General features: G+C 37.2%; 1 protein-coding gene across 2 annotated transcripts in view; it reads right to left on the bottom strand.

Annotated features, from left to right (window-relative positions):
- The window catches only part of LOC121379914, a 122,384-nt gene that overhangs the window by 76,872 nt on the left and 30,482 nt on the right, over positions 1 to 15,030 (bottom strand). For both annotated transcript variants that reach the window (XM_041508588.1, XM_041508589.1), the window contains exon 2: positions 1,401 to 1,563. In XM_041508588.1, the coding sequence (XP_041364522.1) occupies positions 1,401 to 1,563 (163 nt within the window). The remainder of the gene's footprint in view (positions 1 to 1,400; positions 1,564 to 15,030) is intronic.

Below are 15,030 nucleotides of genomic sequence, written 5' to 3' on the forward strand. Positions count from 1 at the left end.
TTGCAAGAAGACAGCAGATTTGTAGACAACATCCACCTGGCTCAACAGAACTGGCTCAACAGAACTGGCTCAACAGAACTGGCTCAACATCCACCTGGCTCAACAGAACTGGCTCAACATCCACCTGGCTCAACAGAACTGGCTCAACAGAACTGGCTCAACAGAATGCACTCCACATCTGTCGAGAGGGCGGGATATAGCACAATGGTAAAAAAACTCGCACAATGCGCAATCACTCTAGGCTCGATCCCCGTCAGTGGGCCCATTGGACTATTTCTAGTTCAAGCCAGTGCACCATGACTGGTATATCAAAGGCTGTGGTATGTGCTATCCTGTCTTTGGGATGGTGTATGTAAAAGATCCCTTGCTACTAATGGAAAAAATGTGTTGGTTTCCTGTCTGTATGTCACAATTACCAATGTTTGACATCCAATAGCCAATGATTAAAACAGTCAATGTGGTGTAGTTAAAAGAAAAACAAACTTTAACTCATATCTGTCAGTCATCCACTAAATATATTAGTGTTGTTGTTTTTTCATTTTACTAGGAAATTAAATTATGTAGTTGTAATTTTGTATTTGTACATGTATACAGGTGAAGGTGTAATGTGTACACTGCAATGCCAACAATAATAAATGATTTACTCATATCTGTCAGTCATCCACTAAATATATTAGTGTTGTTGTTTTTTCATTTTACTAGGAAATTAAATTATGTAGTTGTAATTTTGTATTTGTACATGTATACAGGTGAAGGTGTAATGTGTACACTGCAATGCCAACAATAATAAATGATTTTGCTGGGATGTCACGATTATGCAACTTTGAGACAGCACATTTAATGCAGATGATCTTATTTTAACTAGTAAGTGATTAAACAATAATAATGTACTCGAGACTGCAGATTTTCGAATACCCTTAATGGACAGAGTACATCAAAGATCCTTGGTATACATGTACTGTCCTTCTATAGGAAAGTGCATATACAAAAATCACTTCAGTGTTTTCTTTCATCCCAACAAGTATATATGTGGTGCTCTGTCTGTGAAAAACTGCATGTAAAAGATCCCAAATGTTAGTGCTTTCTTTCATTCCAACAAGTATACCTATATGTACTATCCTGACTGTGGGAAAAAGTGCATATAAAATAGCCCAGAGAAAACACCAGCAGCTCAACCGGTGTCAGTAACAGTTTTTGTGCTATGGAATTTTGAAGGTCCCATAGGATTAAGCCAAAAAGAAAGGTTGCACAGTTTTAATGAAGGAATTTGGGTGCTTTTCTGAATGGTCCGCCAAAAAATAAAGGGGATATTTTATATATACTTTCCCACAGACAGGAAAGCTGACAGAAGTTGTGTCTGTAGCAGCTGTAGGTTCCTCCTTGTAAAACAAAGCACCTACCTTCCACTTTTGATGCGTAATCCCTTTCTTGATGTTATCTGCAATCCGTCTTTAAACCAGAGAAAGCTGGCGTTGGGCTTGGCCTTGACAGAGCACCGGATCTTGACCTTCTGGCCAACCTTCTTCCTCTGGTTGCCCATCTTCTTTATCACAGGAGCTTTTGCTGTAAAGAGGAAAAACATCATTTATACTTAAAGTTAAAGTTTGTGTTGGTTAATGACACCACTAGAGCACATCGATTAATTAATCAGTTGTCTATTGGATGTCAAACATATGGTAATTCTGACGCGTGGTCATCAGAGGAAACCTGGGGCCTAATTCATTAAACTCTCGCAACTTTGCGATCTCGCAGTGCAATGCTAAAAGACTTGCAAAGAGGATGCTTTGTTGTCTAGCAGAGCCTCAGAGAGCTTTGTGATTTAGGCCCTGCTATATATTTCCTAATGCAGTAAGGGATGTTTTATATGCACTTTCCCACAAACAGGAAAGCACATACCACAGTCTTTGACCAGTTGTGCCCCACTGGTTGGGACAAGAAAAAACCCAATCAGTTGAATGGATCCACCGATGTGGTTCACTGCTCCGACGCAAATACCTCAAGTGAGCACTCAACCAACTAAGCTAAATCCTGCCCCAATTCATATTTAAAGTCGCAGTAAAAGTAAACAGCAATTTAAGAGTGTTTTTACATCGCTTATTAGGTCCAACATTGGGGGAAAAAAGGGAGATTACAATATAAATGCTCAATGGTAATGCAAAACTCGACTGAATCCCTTTAAATGGTTCATATATATATATACCTGTTGTAAAGTCGTGAATTGTTTGAAACATAACATAATTTGTTGTTATGAAACTAGCATCTGGTAGTCTTAATGAGTTATGTAAAAACACCCTTCAGTTATGAACAGCCTCTTAACGAACTTGTCATGTCATTGTCAGTTTCAGCTACATTGAAGCTGCCTGCATACAATTTGCCTGGCCATTTTTTTTTGTTAGAAGACATGTTGTTAAAATTAGCATTTTTACTAACCAGCCCCTGGTTATTTTGTTAGAAAACATGTTCTTGAAATTAGCATTCCACATCCACTCCCCCCGCCCCCCCCCCCCCCCCCCCCCCCCCACACCCAACCTTCCATGTAAGGTAATCTACATGTACATTTAATGGGCCAGGAAGATAATAACTTAAGAAAGGCACATCATGTAAGAAGAAAAACAAGAAATCTGTGGAATTAAATGTCTCGCCTACCATAAACATTTTTTGTTACACTATGGTGAACATCCAAACACGTCCTCTAACATTGGTGCAACTATAAACCAAATTTCACTGATCTTTCTTGTAAGAAACGGATCTGAATACAAAACCTAATGTAAAACTTTAATGCAAACATTGATCGTGTCACCACATCCACTGCTGTTAGAAATATAATACTTACATCTCACATTTCTATTTAGTAAAGGCAAGAAAGGTGAGACAAAAAAACTGAAAATGCTTAAATATGTTTATTACATGGCTGCTTTTATAGAAACATAAGACTACCCATTTAGAATATTGCCAGTAATAAAACAAAATGATAATGGAAGATTTCTGTCTTGACACTTTGTCTGTTCGTCTATGGGAACACCATTTTTATAGCAGGGACTGGCTCTAAAACCCACTTTTTCCAGCTTCTGTAAACAAATTAAGAGACATCTGAAAGCACATAGAATATGCATAGAACGATATTTCAAGGAAGGAACTTTAAAGTGGCAGACCCTAGTTTTTAAACACTATGACATATTTTTCATCACTGGAGCCATTTTTTATCATTGAAATCAGACATTACTGGTGGTACTTAGATTTTATTGTTCAGATTATTCATTTTCAAACATCTGTTTCTGGTCATCCTGGTGTTTTTATAACCATGAAATGCATTTTTGATATTTTAAAAAATGCACATCCCTCTGAGAAGAAAATGTTATGGAGACAATTAAGTTCTACATGTATAGTGATTTCCCTAGAAATTAGGCAAGGCATGGTAGACCAAACACTTTTGGGGCATTTTCACCATTTTTGGGGCACTTGTTTTTTTAATTAAAAATACACAAACATTAATTGAAATAAACATTAATGTAATTTATGTGCTTGCATTAATAAATGAATGGCAAAAGATATAAAATGCATATTTTATTAATTAATAATAACTTTTTTAGTGTTTTATAAAGGCAATTTTAGAATTAATTACTGAAAAAGGCTCGTTTAATCTCAGGGCAACATGGTGCTGATTAAGGCAAGATGGTGTTAGACTACTGAGGCATGGTGCTGCATAATGCTAAAACAAGCTAGGGAAAACACTAACATGTAGTTTATTTTATTTACAGACTTTTGATTCACACTATCATAACTTTATCCTAATATGTTACAGGTTTATAGATTATAACCAAACTTAGTGTCCATTTTAAAATTTTGAAACTATGATCTGTGACTTTAAGTGTTTTTACAGAAACACTGCTCAAACTATTTAGAAGGTGAAGCCATTTTAAACTACATGCAGACACTGTGCCTTGAAAACTTTCAACCCGATCAATGAGAAGGTTACGGTGGTCAATTTAAATACAATGAGTGCTGATTGAGACACATGCTACAGACATGTACATGTGTATTAGCCTCATCGATGACTTTCGGTCAATATTTTATGAAAAGAAAAGGAATTTTCGCTTAATGACTACATGGGTAGACGCTAATACAATGAAAACACTCTGAACCGGACCTTCAGTAAAACCGGAACTGTCTCAAAACCGGATATTTTTCACAGCCCCTTTTTAAATATCGGTACAAACAGAATCACTCTAAACCAGATATACCTTAAAACCGGACTTTTTAGTTTGTCCTGTGGGTACATGTATCTGGTTTAAAGGGTATTCATGCACCGTACTCACCCTGTCACTTCTAGGCAAGTACAAAGCACCGGGAACAAGCATTATATTTTAGAGTAAGTAACAATGTTGTTTTGTTTAACGACACCACTAGAGCACATTGATTTATTAATCATCAGCTAATGGATGTCAAACAATTGATAATTTTAATATGCAATCTTCAAAGGAAGCCTACTACATTTTCCTATCGGTAGCAGGGAATCTTTTGTATGCATTTTCCCCCAGATAGGACAGCATATACCACATCATTTGATATACCAGTGGAGGGATGTAGCCAGGTGGTAAACTGCTCGCCTGATGCGCGGTCAGTCTAGGATCAATCCCCGTCGGTTCCAGCCAGTGCACCATGACTGGTATATCAAAGGACGTGGTATGTGCTATCATGTCTATTGGATAATGCATATAAAAGTGGCGATAGCGGGTTTCCTCTCTCAATATCTGTGTGGTCCTTAACCATATATCCGACGCCATATAACTGTAAATAAAATGTGTCAAGTGCGTCATTAAATAAAACATTTCCTTCATTCCTTCCTTGATATACCAGTTGTAGAGCACTTTAAAGTAAGTAGATGATGGTGCTGGCAGCAGTAGCGACAGAAAATCAGGAAACACCCTGATTGAGTACAACTAAAAAGACAATAGTAGGGTATATACCACCAAATCAAATCCCATAGATGACAATATGTGGCTAAAACTCCTACCTGCAGTGTATCAATCAACATAAACGTCACAGATATAAATACTACCACCCCTCACCCTTGAAAGTGAATCAGAAAAACACTGGTGGTCAAGCTGCTAATTTCAGAGATAACGGGTAGTGTCTATGATTACCCTAGTTCTGCACAAAATTTGAGTACTTTTTAAACAGGTACCCCATACATGTTTCAAGCACGAGACTACCTGATACAAATCAAATTGCATACATTTTTTTTTGCCCAGATAAAACCAGGTTTTTTTTACAACCATCACATTTATCACCAATCACAGGACTTGTGGTATTAACTGCTCTATCAAAAGTTGGGTGCACCTCAAACTTTGACCCAGCCGGAAGTTATTTGGTTTAGTACTACCAGCACATTAGTTATATAGATATGTTCCGATATTATTTTATACATTCACATTAAAGTGGGTAAAAAAAAGATTTCAGGTTCAGCCAAAATTGTTGTCTATCTGTTAATCACCTGAGGCATATGTTCAGGATAGTGACTGCTTGTGAATGTATCGTGGTACCAGTCAAACTGTCCACATGTGCCCACCATTTGTCATCTGAATATTAGGCATTGTGAACAAAAACTTGATCCCGAACAAAGTACTGGTTACAGGAAAACACCAAGAGGTAACAGATAGGAGACTTGGCCTAATGCTGGCGATTTATTTTGAAGGTTGTACATGTACAAGTAAATGTAGTTACAAGTGTATTTGATGAACAAGAATAGACAGATGACCTTGCTGCATTCAATGCAAAGTGCATGTGGTCTATCTGCACATTATACTGGTCAGTTTACTGTCACAAATATCCGCTTTCTTTAGCCTACATGTTTTTAGTGTGTTTTTTATATCCATGTGTTAAAGAAACTACCCAGGTGTGGAATATAAGGTATTAACGGAAAAGTACTAGCCTCAGTGGTGTAGTGGTTAAGTCATCAGACTTGAGGCTGCAAGGTACAGGGTTCACATCCCGGGAACGGCTCCCACCCAGAGCGAGTTTTAACAACTCAGTGGGTAGGTGTAAGGCCACAAAACCATCTTCTCTCTCACAAACCATTAACAACTAACCACTAACCTACTGTCCTGGACAGACAGTCCAGATATCTGAGGTGTGTGCCCAGGACAGTGTGCTTGAACCTTAAGTGGATATGATGGTAACTCAGATCTCAGTCAACCAACCATCCAAAACTATACTTATGTGTTTATATCCCCTGGTGGCTCAAGCACTTTAGTGGTGTCGTGGTTAAGCCACTGGACCCAAGGCTAGTAGGTACTGGGTTCGCATCATGGCAATGACTCGATCCTACCAAGAACAAGTTAACAAGGCCATTACACCGACTTCTCTCTTACTAACCCACTACTGACAACTAACCACTAACCCACTGTCCTGGACAGACAGTCCAGATGGCCGAGGTGTGTGCCCAGGACAGCGTGTTTGAACCTCAAGTGGATATAGCCATGAAAATATGTACAAATGAAACAAAAAACCAGAAAAGTTAGCAAAATTAGTTGGATTTATCCCACTGAAAGTCAACAGTAAAATGATGCATATAAGCCCTTATAATTCAAATCCTTCTTAAGTCCATAACGTTTTCTTTAACCGACTATATATAATCAAAAATTGACTGGCTCGTGCAAACCGATTAAAACCACTGATCAATGACGAAATTGCAAGGTCTGATCCACAGCGTTATCAAGAATCAGAATGATTATTTGTTCCATAACTCTGTGGGAATTATCAGGCAGCAATCGTATGCTGATGGTGTTTGCCGTACAAACACCCATCTTGCCCTCCTGAACACACAGACTCTGGTCTCGGAAAACAGACGCTGGTGTTGGCACACAATGCCGGAACTCTGTTCATATTAGTTCTCGTTCCAGATGGAAAATTGGCTCAAATCCCCCAGTGACCAAAGATGCACAAGAAACATCAATCTTGCTGTGCGGTGTATGAAATATTATCTCTGAAAAGAATATGGTAGTGGTATTAGTTCCAGCTACCAAAGATTATATATACCGTTGTCTGGGGAATCGTACGCTTTTGGAAGGCGGGTTTAAGATGTGGCAAGAAATAAAAATTGCGATCTTACACCTGAGAGTGTGGCTGTTTTAGGGTGGGGTTTTTTTTTTGCCTTTAGCATCTGTAATGTAAATATACATGTGTATTCAATCTTCATTTAATTTATTTTGCACGTGCAATGATTTATATCGATATATCAGATGATTAAAGAAAACGGCCCACTTTTTGAAGTGTATAGATTAAAAAATATTTTTTTACCAACATTACACAATGTAATAGACTGGTTTGTTACAAATTTCAATGTTCTGCATTGTATTTTTCACTATATTCAACTTCAAAAAGTGGAACGTTGTTTTTTTTAACAACAAATAATGATTTAATTTGTTGGGTTTTTTTTTTTACTTGATGTACAGTACACAAGAAAAGGAAAGGAAAGGAATATATGTTTAATGACACCTCAGCACATTTTAAACTAAGGCTGTTTGGTGTCTTAACATGGCTATTTTGGCACTTGGTTAAAAGAAACCTGCTGCCACCATATACCACTCATGAATACTTTTTTCACTTTTATTTTTTATTCCACTGCCCCCTTTCCTTTCACTCCTTCCAATTCCGCCTATTTCTTCCTGATCTGGTAGCTTCTATCTTTTAGCTTCTTTTGCTGTGCACCTTCACATCCCAGTACTTGTCTTTCCAACTGTGAAAATTAAGTGTTTGTCTCTTGTGGCCAACCGTGCTACATATCTACATTTTACCATAGGTTTTTAGCTGTGGGCTTAGTCTAACTGTGGACTTAGTCTGACAACTGTGGGCTTAGTCTGATCACTGTGGGCTTAGTCTGATCAAAGTGGGCATGGGCTTAGTCTGATCACTGTGGGCTTAGTCTGATCAATGTGGGTATGGGCTTAGTCTGATCAATGTGGGCTTAGTCTGATCACTGTGGGCTTAGTCTGATCAATGTGGGTATGGGCTTAGTCTGATCAATGTGGGTATGGGCTTAGTCTGATCACTGTGGGCTTAGTCTGATCAATATGGGTATGGGCTTAGTCTGACAACTGTGGGCTTAGTCTAATCACTGTGGACAACACATAGTTTGTAATCACCATGCCATATTAACACACAAATGGCAGTTGGATCTAGCTTAGTTGGTAGAGCACTTAAATTGCTTTAAGACCTTGGATCGAAAGATTGAAAGATCACATAAAAGATCCCTTGTTGCTTATTCAATAGGAACAGCCTATGTGGCAGAAGCAGGTTTCCACTCTTCTGTTTCAACAAACACCAGATAGCCATAGTTTAAACAAAAATTCATGCCATTTTTATTTTTCTTCTTACTAACTTGCAACCATCTGTTATCAATATTACAATCATTATAAATGCCCTCCCATACTGACCTACCCCCAGTTCAAACATCTTTCTACACTACACTATTGACGAGCTGAGTAAAATTCTTTTCATGGGACTTGTTACCTTGTTTTCCTCCATTAAGACAAGAGCCCCCGAATCAATTTAACTGGATGGTTATTAAATCTACACAATTACGCAAACACCTTCACGACTGTGCCTGTATGCGTGTACTCATGCCAGTGAAGCTTCTCCATCAAAGAAGACAGCCCCCCCCAGGCTACATGTTCATCGTTATGAAGGAAATCATATAATCAATCACATCGTTTTCAAATCATATTACCACGGTCCACCTTGCGTGCAATATTGCAATTTGTTTCGCGAATGGGCATTATTTGACCTATGTACTCACAATGCCGTCGGTAGCGACCTATATAATAGATGTTCTCAATTGAATCGATCAGATGGATCGCACGTTCAGAGATTCAATTTATCATGAACTACATGTAGCTGTTATAGATTTTATCAGCAATCGTGAGCAATTTAAGAGAAAAAAAAGAAGAAAAAAAAAAGGTGGATTCCCCGCAAAGCAATTTGTGACAAAAGACTTGATGATCTAAGTGGCGTGTTAATACAGACGGAGTATCAGCCATATTGTTAAATCTGAAATACCAAATGTCACCAGCGGCTATTAAAATCTTATCAGAGAATGACTCCAGTCCTGTATCACATTATGAAGAAACGTCAATAGATTTCAGGTGTTTTTCTATGGCTGATAAAAGCTGTAATCAAATCTAAAGTCTACAGCAACATATTTGGCTCAGTCACATTTCAGGAAAGTTTAGTGGATATTACAGATGTTTTCCTTACAGTTAAGGAAAACTGTAATCAAATCAAAAATATACATCAAAATAGCATACATGCACATTAACCACAATCTCATTTAAAAAAAAAAAAAATAATGGACAGATAATGGAATTTGTAATCAAATAAAAAATATACAGCAAGATAAGATAATATTTGCTCCAGTAAAAGTCAAGGAAATTTAGTAAACATTACAGATGTTTTTTTCTACAGTTAATGGAATTTGTAATCGAATCAAGAGTACGTTACAAGATAACGTATCTACTTTGGTCACAATCACGGAAATTTAGTAAACATCACTGACATTTTTTTTTTTTAGTTGTAATGAGATCGTAACCATAAAGTGTTTCTATGTGCTAATATTATTGCAAGCCATCTGCATGTGACAAGTGTTTTGTGATGAGATTAAAAGCACTCCAACATGTAAAGACGGACAGCCGACTGCCAGATCGTTTGTTTGCCGTCATTATGAAATTACCGCAATTCCCAGCATGTTAATCCTCTTACAATTATTCCTCCCAGCTACAGCTATAATTACCAGGCTGGAAATGATATACATTGATTTACAGGGCTGCATCAAAGTCTCTTTTATAGGCATATGTGCTTTATGTCCAGATTTCCTCTTACTAGTTTTCTAACCAATCGTTTACTGTTCAAAATGATATGGAGACATGGCACATTTCCTTAAGAGATGTTCCACAAACTATCTTTTGAAATTAGGTAGTGTTGTTAGGAAGGAAATATTTTATTTAACGACGCACTCAACACATTTTATTTATGATTATATGGGGTCAGATATATGATTAAGGACCACACAGATATTGAGAGAGGAAACCCGCTGTCGCCACTTCATGGGCTACTCTTTTCGATTAGCAGCAAGGGATCTTTTACATGCACCATCCCACAGACAGGGTAGTACATACCACAGCCTTTGATATACCAGTCGTGGTGCACTGGCTGGAACTTTTATAGGCATATGTGCTTTACATCCAGATTTCCTCTTACTAGTGTTCTAACCAATCTTTTACTGTTCAAAATGATATGGAGACATGGCACATTTCCTTAAGAGATAAGATAAGATAAGATAAAATTACTGCATTTAAACATTCCACATGGGAACAGAGTGCACAAAATAACATCATGATGACTTACCATAATAACATCATTTCCTTAAAAGATATTCCACAAACTATCTTTTGAAATCAGGTAGTGTTATTAGAAGTGGGAATGGAATCTGAATTACTTTTTTTTTCCCATTCACTTTTATTTTAAAAGCAAATAAAAATTAATCAAGTTATTTAATTTTATTCTGTGGGTTTTGAAAAAAGACACTGTCAAAAGGTTGTACCATCCATGAGAACTCTGTATACATCTCCCCTCCCCCATGATCTCAGTAACTACATGCATATTTTATATCTATTTTGAGAACACCCAGAAAGCCATGGCAAAAATATTTGCTGTAATTACACAGGACAGTGTTATATTTGTAGCAAGATAACAGTGGTCAGTTCTACTGAATCATGGGTAAACACTAAAATAGCATCAGTTGTATAGTAAATGCTACAAGCCGTGTGTAATAGTAGTCTCCTTCTCTTTCTGCAAATACATCTTCAGGCTTGCTAATAAGCGAAAAGGAAAACAAATAGAAAAAAGTCATGATTGGAAACAAAAATAAAAGCTTGAGCTAATTTTGGAGAATAGAAAAAATAAATCAATTAAGATATATATAAAAAAAAAAAATCTGCCAGAGCGATAACATATTTCCAGTTGGCGTGATGTGCAAATTTACCAACAGTCAATTGATCTTTGTTAGTATATCATGTTTAAACACAAATGGCAACATACAGAAAAAACTTAATCTTTCTTAGTATATCATGTTTATAGACAAATGGCAACACACAGAGAAAAGCATAATCTTTTTTAGTATAGCATGTTTAAAGAGGTACTGCATCACACAGAAAAACAAGAAGTAACTGCTTAGACACCAGACCACTTTAATCAATTTGTTTCAGATACACAAGTAATAAAAATAGTATTATATTCCCGTCTATTTATCAACTGATGGACGCAATTTGATGATAAACAAGTTAGTTCAAAACACATCAGTCTATCCATCATTCTATTAGTCCATGCATCCATTCATGTACATCAATAATAGAAGAGAGTTAAGAAAACATCCATTTATGTAACAAATTATCCATCCATCCATTCCTCCATCCATCCATGTACCTACCAATCTGTCTGTCCATCCATCCATCCATCCATCCATTCACCCACCCACCAATATGTGCATCATCTGTCCATCCATTCATCTACCCACCCACTCATATGCCTGTCCATCCATTCATCTACCCACCCACTCATATGCCTGTTCATCCATCCATCCATCCACCCACACATTTCTGTCCATCCATCCATCCATCCATCCATCCATCCATCTATATATCCATTCATCTGCCCATCCATCAGTTTAAGTTAAAGCACATTTATTATTAATCATCGGCTACTGGTTGTCAAACATTTGGTGATTATGACAAACTATCTTAGAGATGAAACCCTCTTCTTTTGAACAAGACAGGACAGCACATACCACAGACTTTGATATACCACTCGTGGTGCACTGACCAAAACGAGAACTAGTCCAATGGGCCCACTGATGGAAATTGATCCTAGACCAACTTTGCATCAGGCTTTACCACTGGGCTATGTCTTGCCTCTCAGTTTAAATAACATGTTTTATTATGTATTATTTATTTGTTATACTATACAAATACAATCACTTCTGATAATTCATCCATCCATAGATCTATCTATGCACCCAAAACCCTACCAGACTGGTACAACAAAGGCAGTGCTATGTATTATCCTGTCTGTGGGATGGCGCATTTAAAAGATCCATTGCTGCTAATCGAAAAGAGTAGCTCATAAAGTGGCGACAGCAGGTTTCTTCCATCAGTATCTGTGTGGTCCTTAACCATATGTCCGACACCATATAACCATAAATAAAATGTGTTGAGTGCGTTGTTAAATAAAAACATTTCTTTCTTTCTTTCCATCCATCCATCCCAATAGCTGATGATTAATTAATCAATGTGCTCTAGTGGTGTTTGTAAATAAAACAAAGTTTAAACTTTAAATCATCCATCCATCCATCCATCCATTCATCCCTTTATTTAATCTATATACCCAGCTTTGACAAATATTAATTTAAAACGGTCACAGAACACTTTCACCCACCCCATCCACCCCCTATATCAAGCAAACACCTGCCGTAACAGTGATTAATAGCTAGCGGTCATATCAATGCAACAATAGAGTATTCTCACTTGCTGTAGTGCTCTGTAAACATTTATTTCATTCACAATGAGTTCTGCACTGACCAAGCTAGCTGCCAGGAGCTACCTGTATATTATAATGTATAACCACCAATGACAACAAAACCAGGCCTGTTTATTGAATGACATCCCACCACTAATAAAAACTGCAATTTAATATGTATGACCCAGATTTGCCTCAAACAAAATAAGCCAGGCAGCTAGCTACCAACATGTTAATGTTTTATTCATGCCGATGGTGTACTGATCAGCAGATCAGACCTAGAGACGGGTACCTGTGTTTGTGATAGCGATCACAGTGGAATTCACCTCGACTCCTTGCTGGTTAATACATGTTCCCCATGTGGTGGTTAATAGTTGTTCCCCATGTGGTGGTTAATACATGTTCCCCATGTGGTGGTTGATATGTGTTCCCCAAGTGGTAGTTAATACATGTTCCCCATGTGGTAGTTAAAACATGTTCCCCATGCGGTGGTTAATATGTATTCCCCATGTGCTGGTTAATACGTGTACAGATATGGTAATTCATTGTTAAAATTCACCTCAACAATTTATCGTGCTGGGACACAGATTTTGAAGATTTTAGATATGTCCATTACATCATGCTCTAGACATCACTCACAATGAAATGATATATATCAAAAAATAAAATCTCTCAACTCTTGGATCTGATTTTTAAAATTCTGGTAAGGATGGGATTGGGTGTGTGTGTGAAAATTTAAGTATCAGCATTTTAAAAAAAGAAACAGTATGTATTTCAGTGGTATAATGTTACAGTGTCACATGCATGTAGAGGCACTGATTTTCCGTGTCCGCGGAAATACCTATCTGAAACGGAATTCCCGATTTTTTTCCAAAACATTATTTAACTTTAAATAGCGCATTTGATTAATTAAAATTTATTTTTCGAACTAGAAACTATGGACACCGACAGCTGCCTGTGCTATGCTATGACACTAGTACCTTTGTATGTTACGCCAAATGTTTAATGTAGAGTATCTAGACGTTTTACCAGTCATGTTTTCTTCGCTTATTTTCGGCAATTTAACGGGGAAAACGGAACATTGTCAGCTAAAATTGTCCGATATTTATCAAGAAAAAGATATATTATGTTATGTTTGCTTATTAATTTTTAACATTTGCGGCATTGCCATATTTCCAATCTCACAAAGGAATACAGTAATTGCATATTGTATGCCAACCTTTGTTCAAAATAAATTATACAAGGGAAGTGGTTTATAGTGTGACCATTTGTAATTATTTTCCCGATCATATCGTAAAGAAAACCGAAAATGTCCAAAGTCTGTGTCGTGGTGTATTCATGTTTAAATTTAAACCAAAAATAAATACAAACTAGTGACATGTTTTGCCTCATTGCATATTTATTTATTTTATACCAGCAATTAATTGTGGTGTGTGTGTGTGTGTGTGTGTGTGTGTGTATGTGTGAAACAAAAACAGAATTTGTTTAATACTGAAATGGAAAAACCCCAGAATTTGTAACATTATGAAATGGAAAAGGGAAAAGTCTGAAACGGAAAATCAGTGCCTCTATGCATATGATACTGGGGGGGTCTAGCTCAGTTGGTTGAGTGCTTGCATTTTAGGATCAAATCACCTTGGCGAAGATTTTTTTATTTTATTCTATCCCAACTAGTGTCCCACAACTGGTGTATAAAAAGCTGTGAAATGTGCTGTCCTGTCTGCGAAACTAGTGTCTTCTAGCACTAATCAACCTGCCCACTGGTTAAGTAATTTAAAGACAGCCCGACCTGACTCAGTCTTCTGAATCTATTTCACCAGTGCCCTTTGTGGAATTTTAACACAATTAGCACTTCATTACCTAAAGGTAAATGCCAATTTTGTTTCCCCCACCTTATTACACTGAACAGATATTTTAACACAACGGTTTCAGTTTTCTTCTTGAAAACATCACAAAACTACCCACTATAATAATGCAGCACTTTCTAAGTTAACACTTTTCTTCTCCACCCCACCAAACTCAAACATTAACTGAATCAACAGACTACAGAACGCAAAGGGGTGTTAGTTTAACACCACCCCACCCATTATTTGAAACAGACAATCAAGGGAAGTTAGTCTCTTTTCTTTAATGGCGTACACCAGTGATTTATTCATCATCAGCTACTGAATGTGAAATTTAAGTTATTCTGATATACACTCTTAGAGGAAGGAAGGAAATGTTTTATTTGACGACACACTCAACACATTTTATTTACGGTTATATGGCGTCGGACATATGGTTAAGGACCACACAGATATTGAGAGAGGAAACCTGCTGTCGCCACTTCATGGGCTACTCTTTTTTGATTAGCAGCAAGGGATCTTTTATATGTACCATCCCACAGACAGGATAGTACATACCACAGCCTTTGATACACCAGTTGTGGAAAACTGGCTGGAACGAGAAATAGCCCAATGGGCC

Source organism: Gigantopelta aegis, chromosome 8 (genome assembly GCF_016097555.1).
Source record: "Gigantopelta aegis isolate Gae_Host chromosome 8, Gae_host_genome, whole genome shotgun sequence".
In the NCBI taxonomy this organism is placed as follows: Eukaryota; Metazoa; Mollusca; class Gastropoda; order Neomphalida; family Peltospiridae; genus Gigantopelta; species Gigantopelta aegis.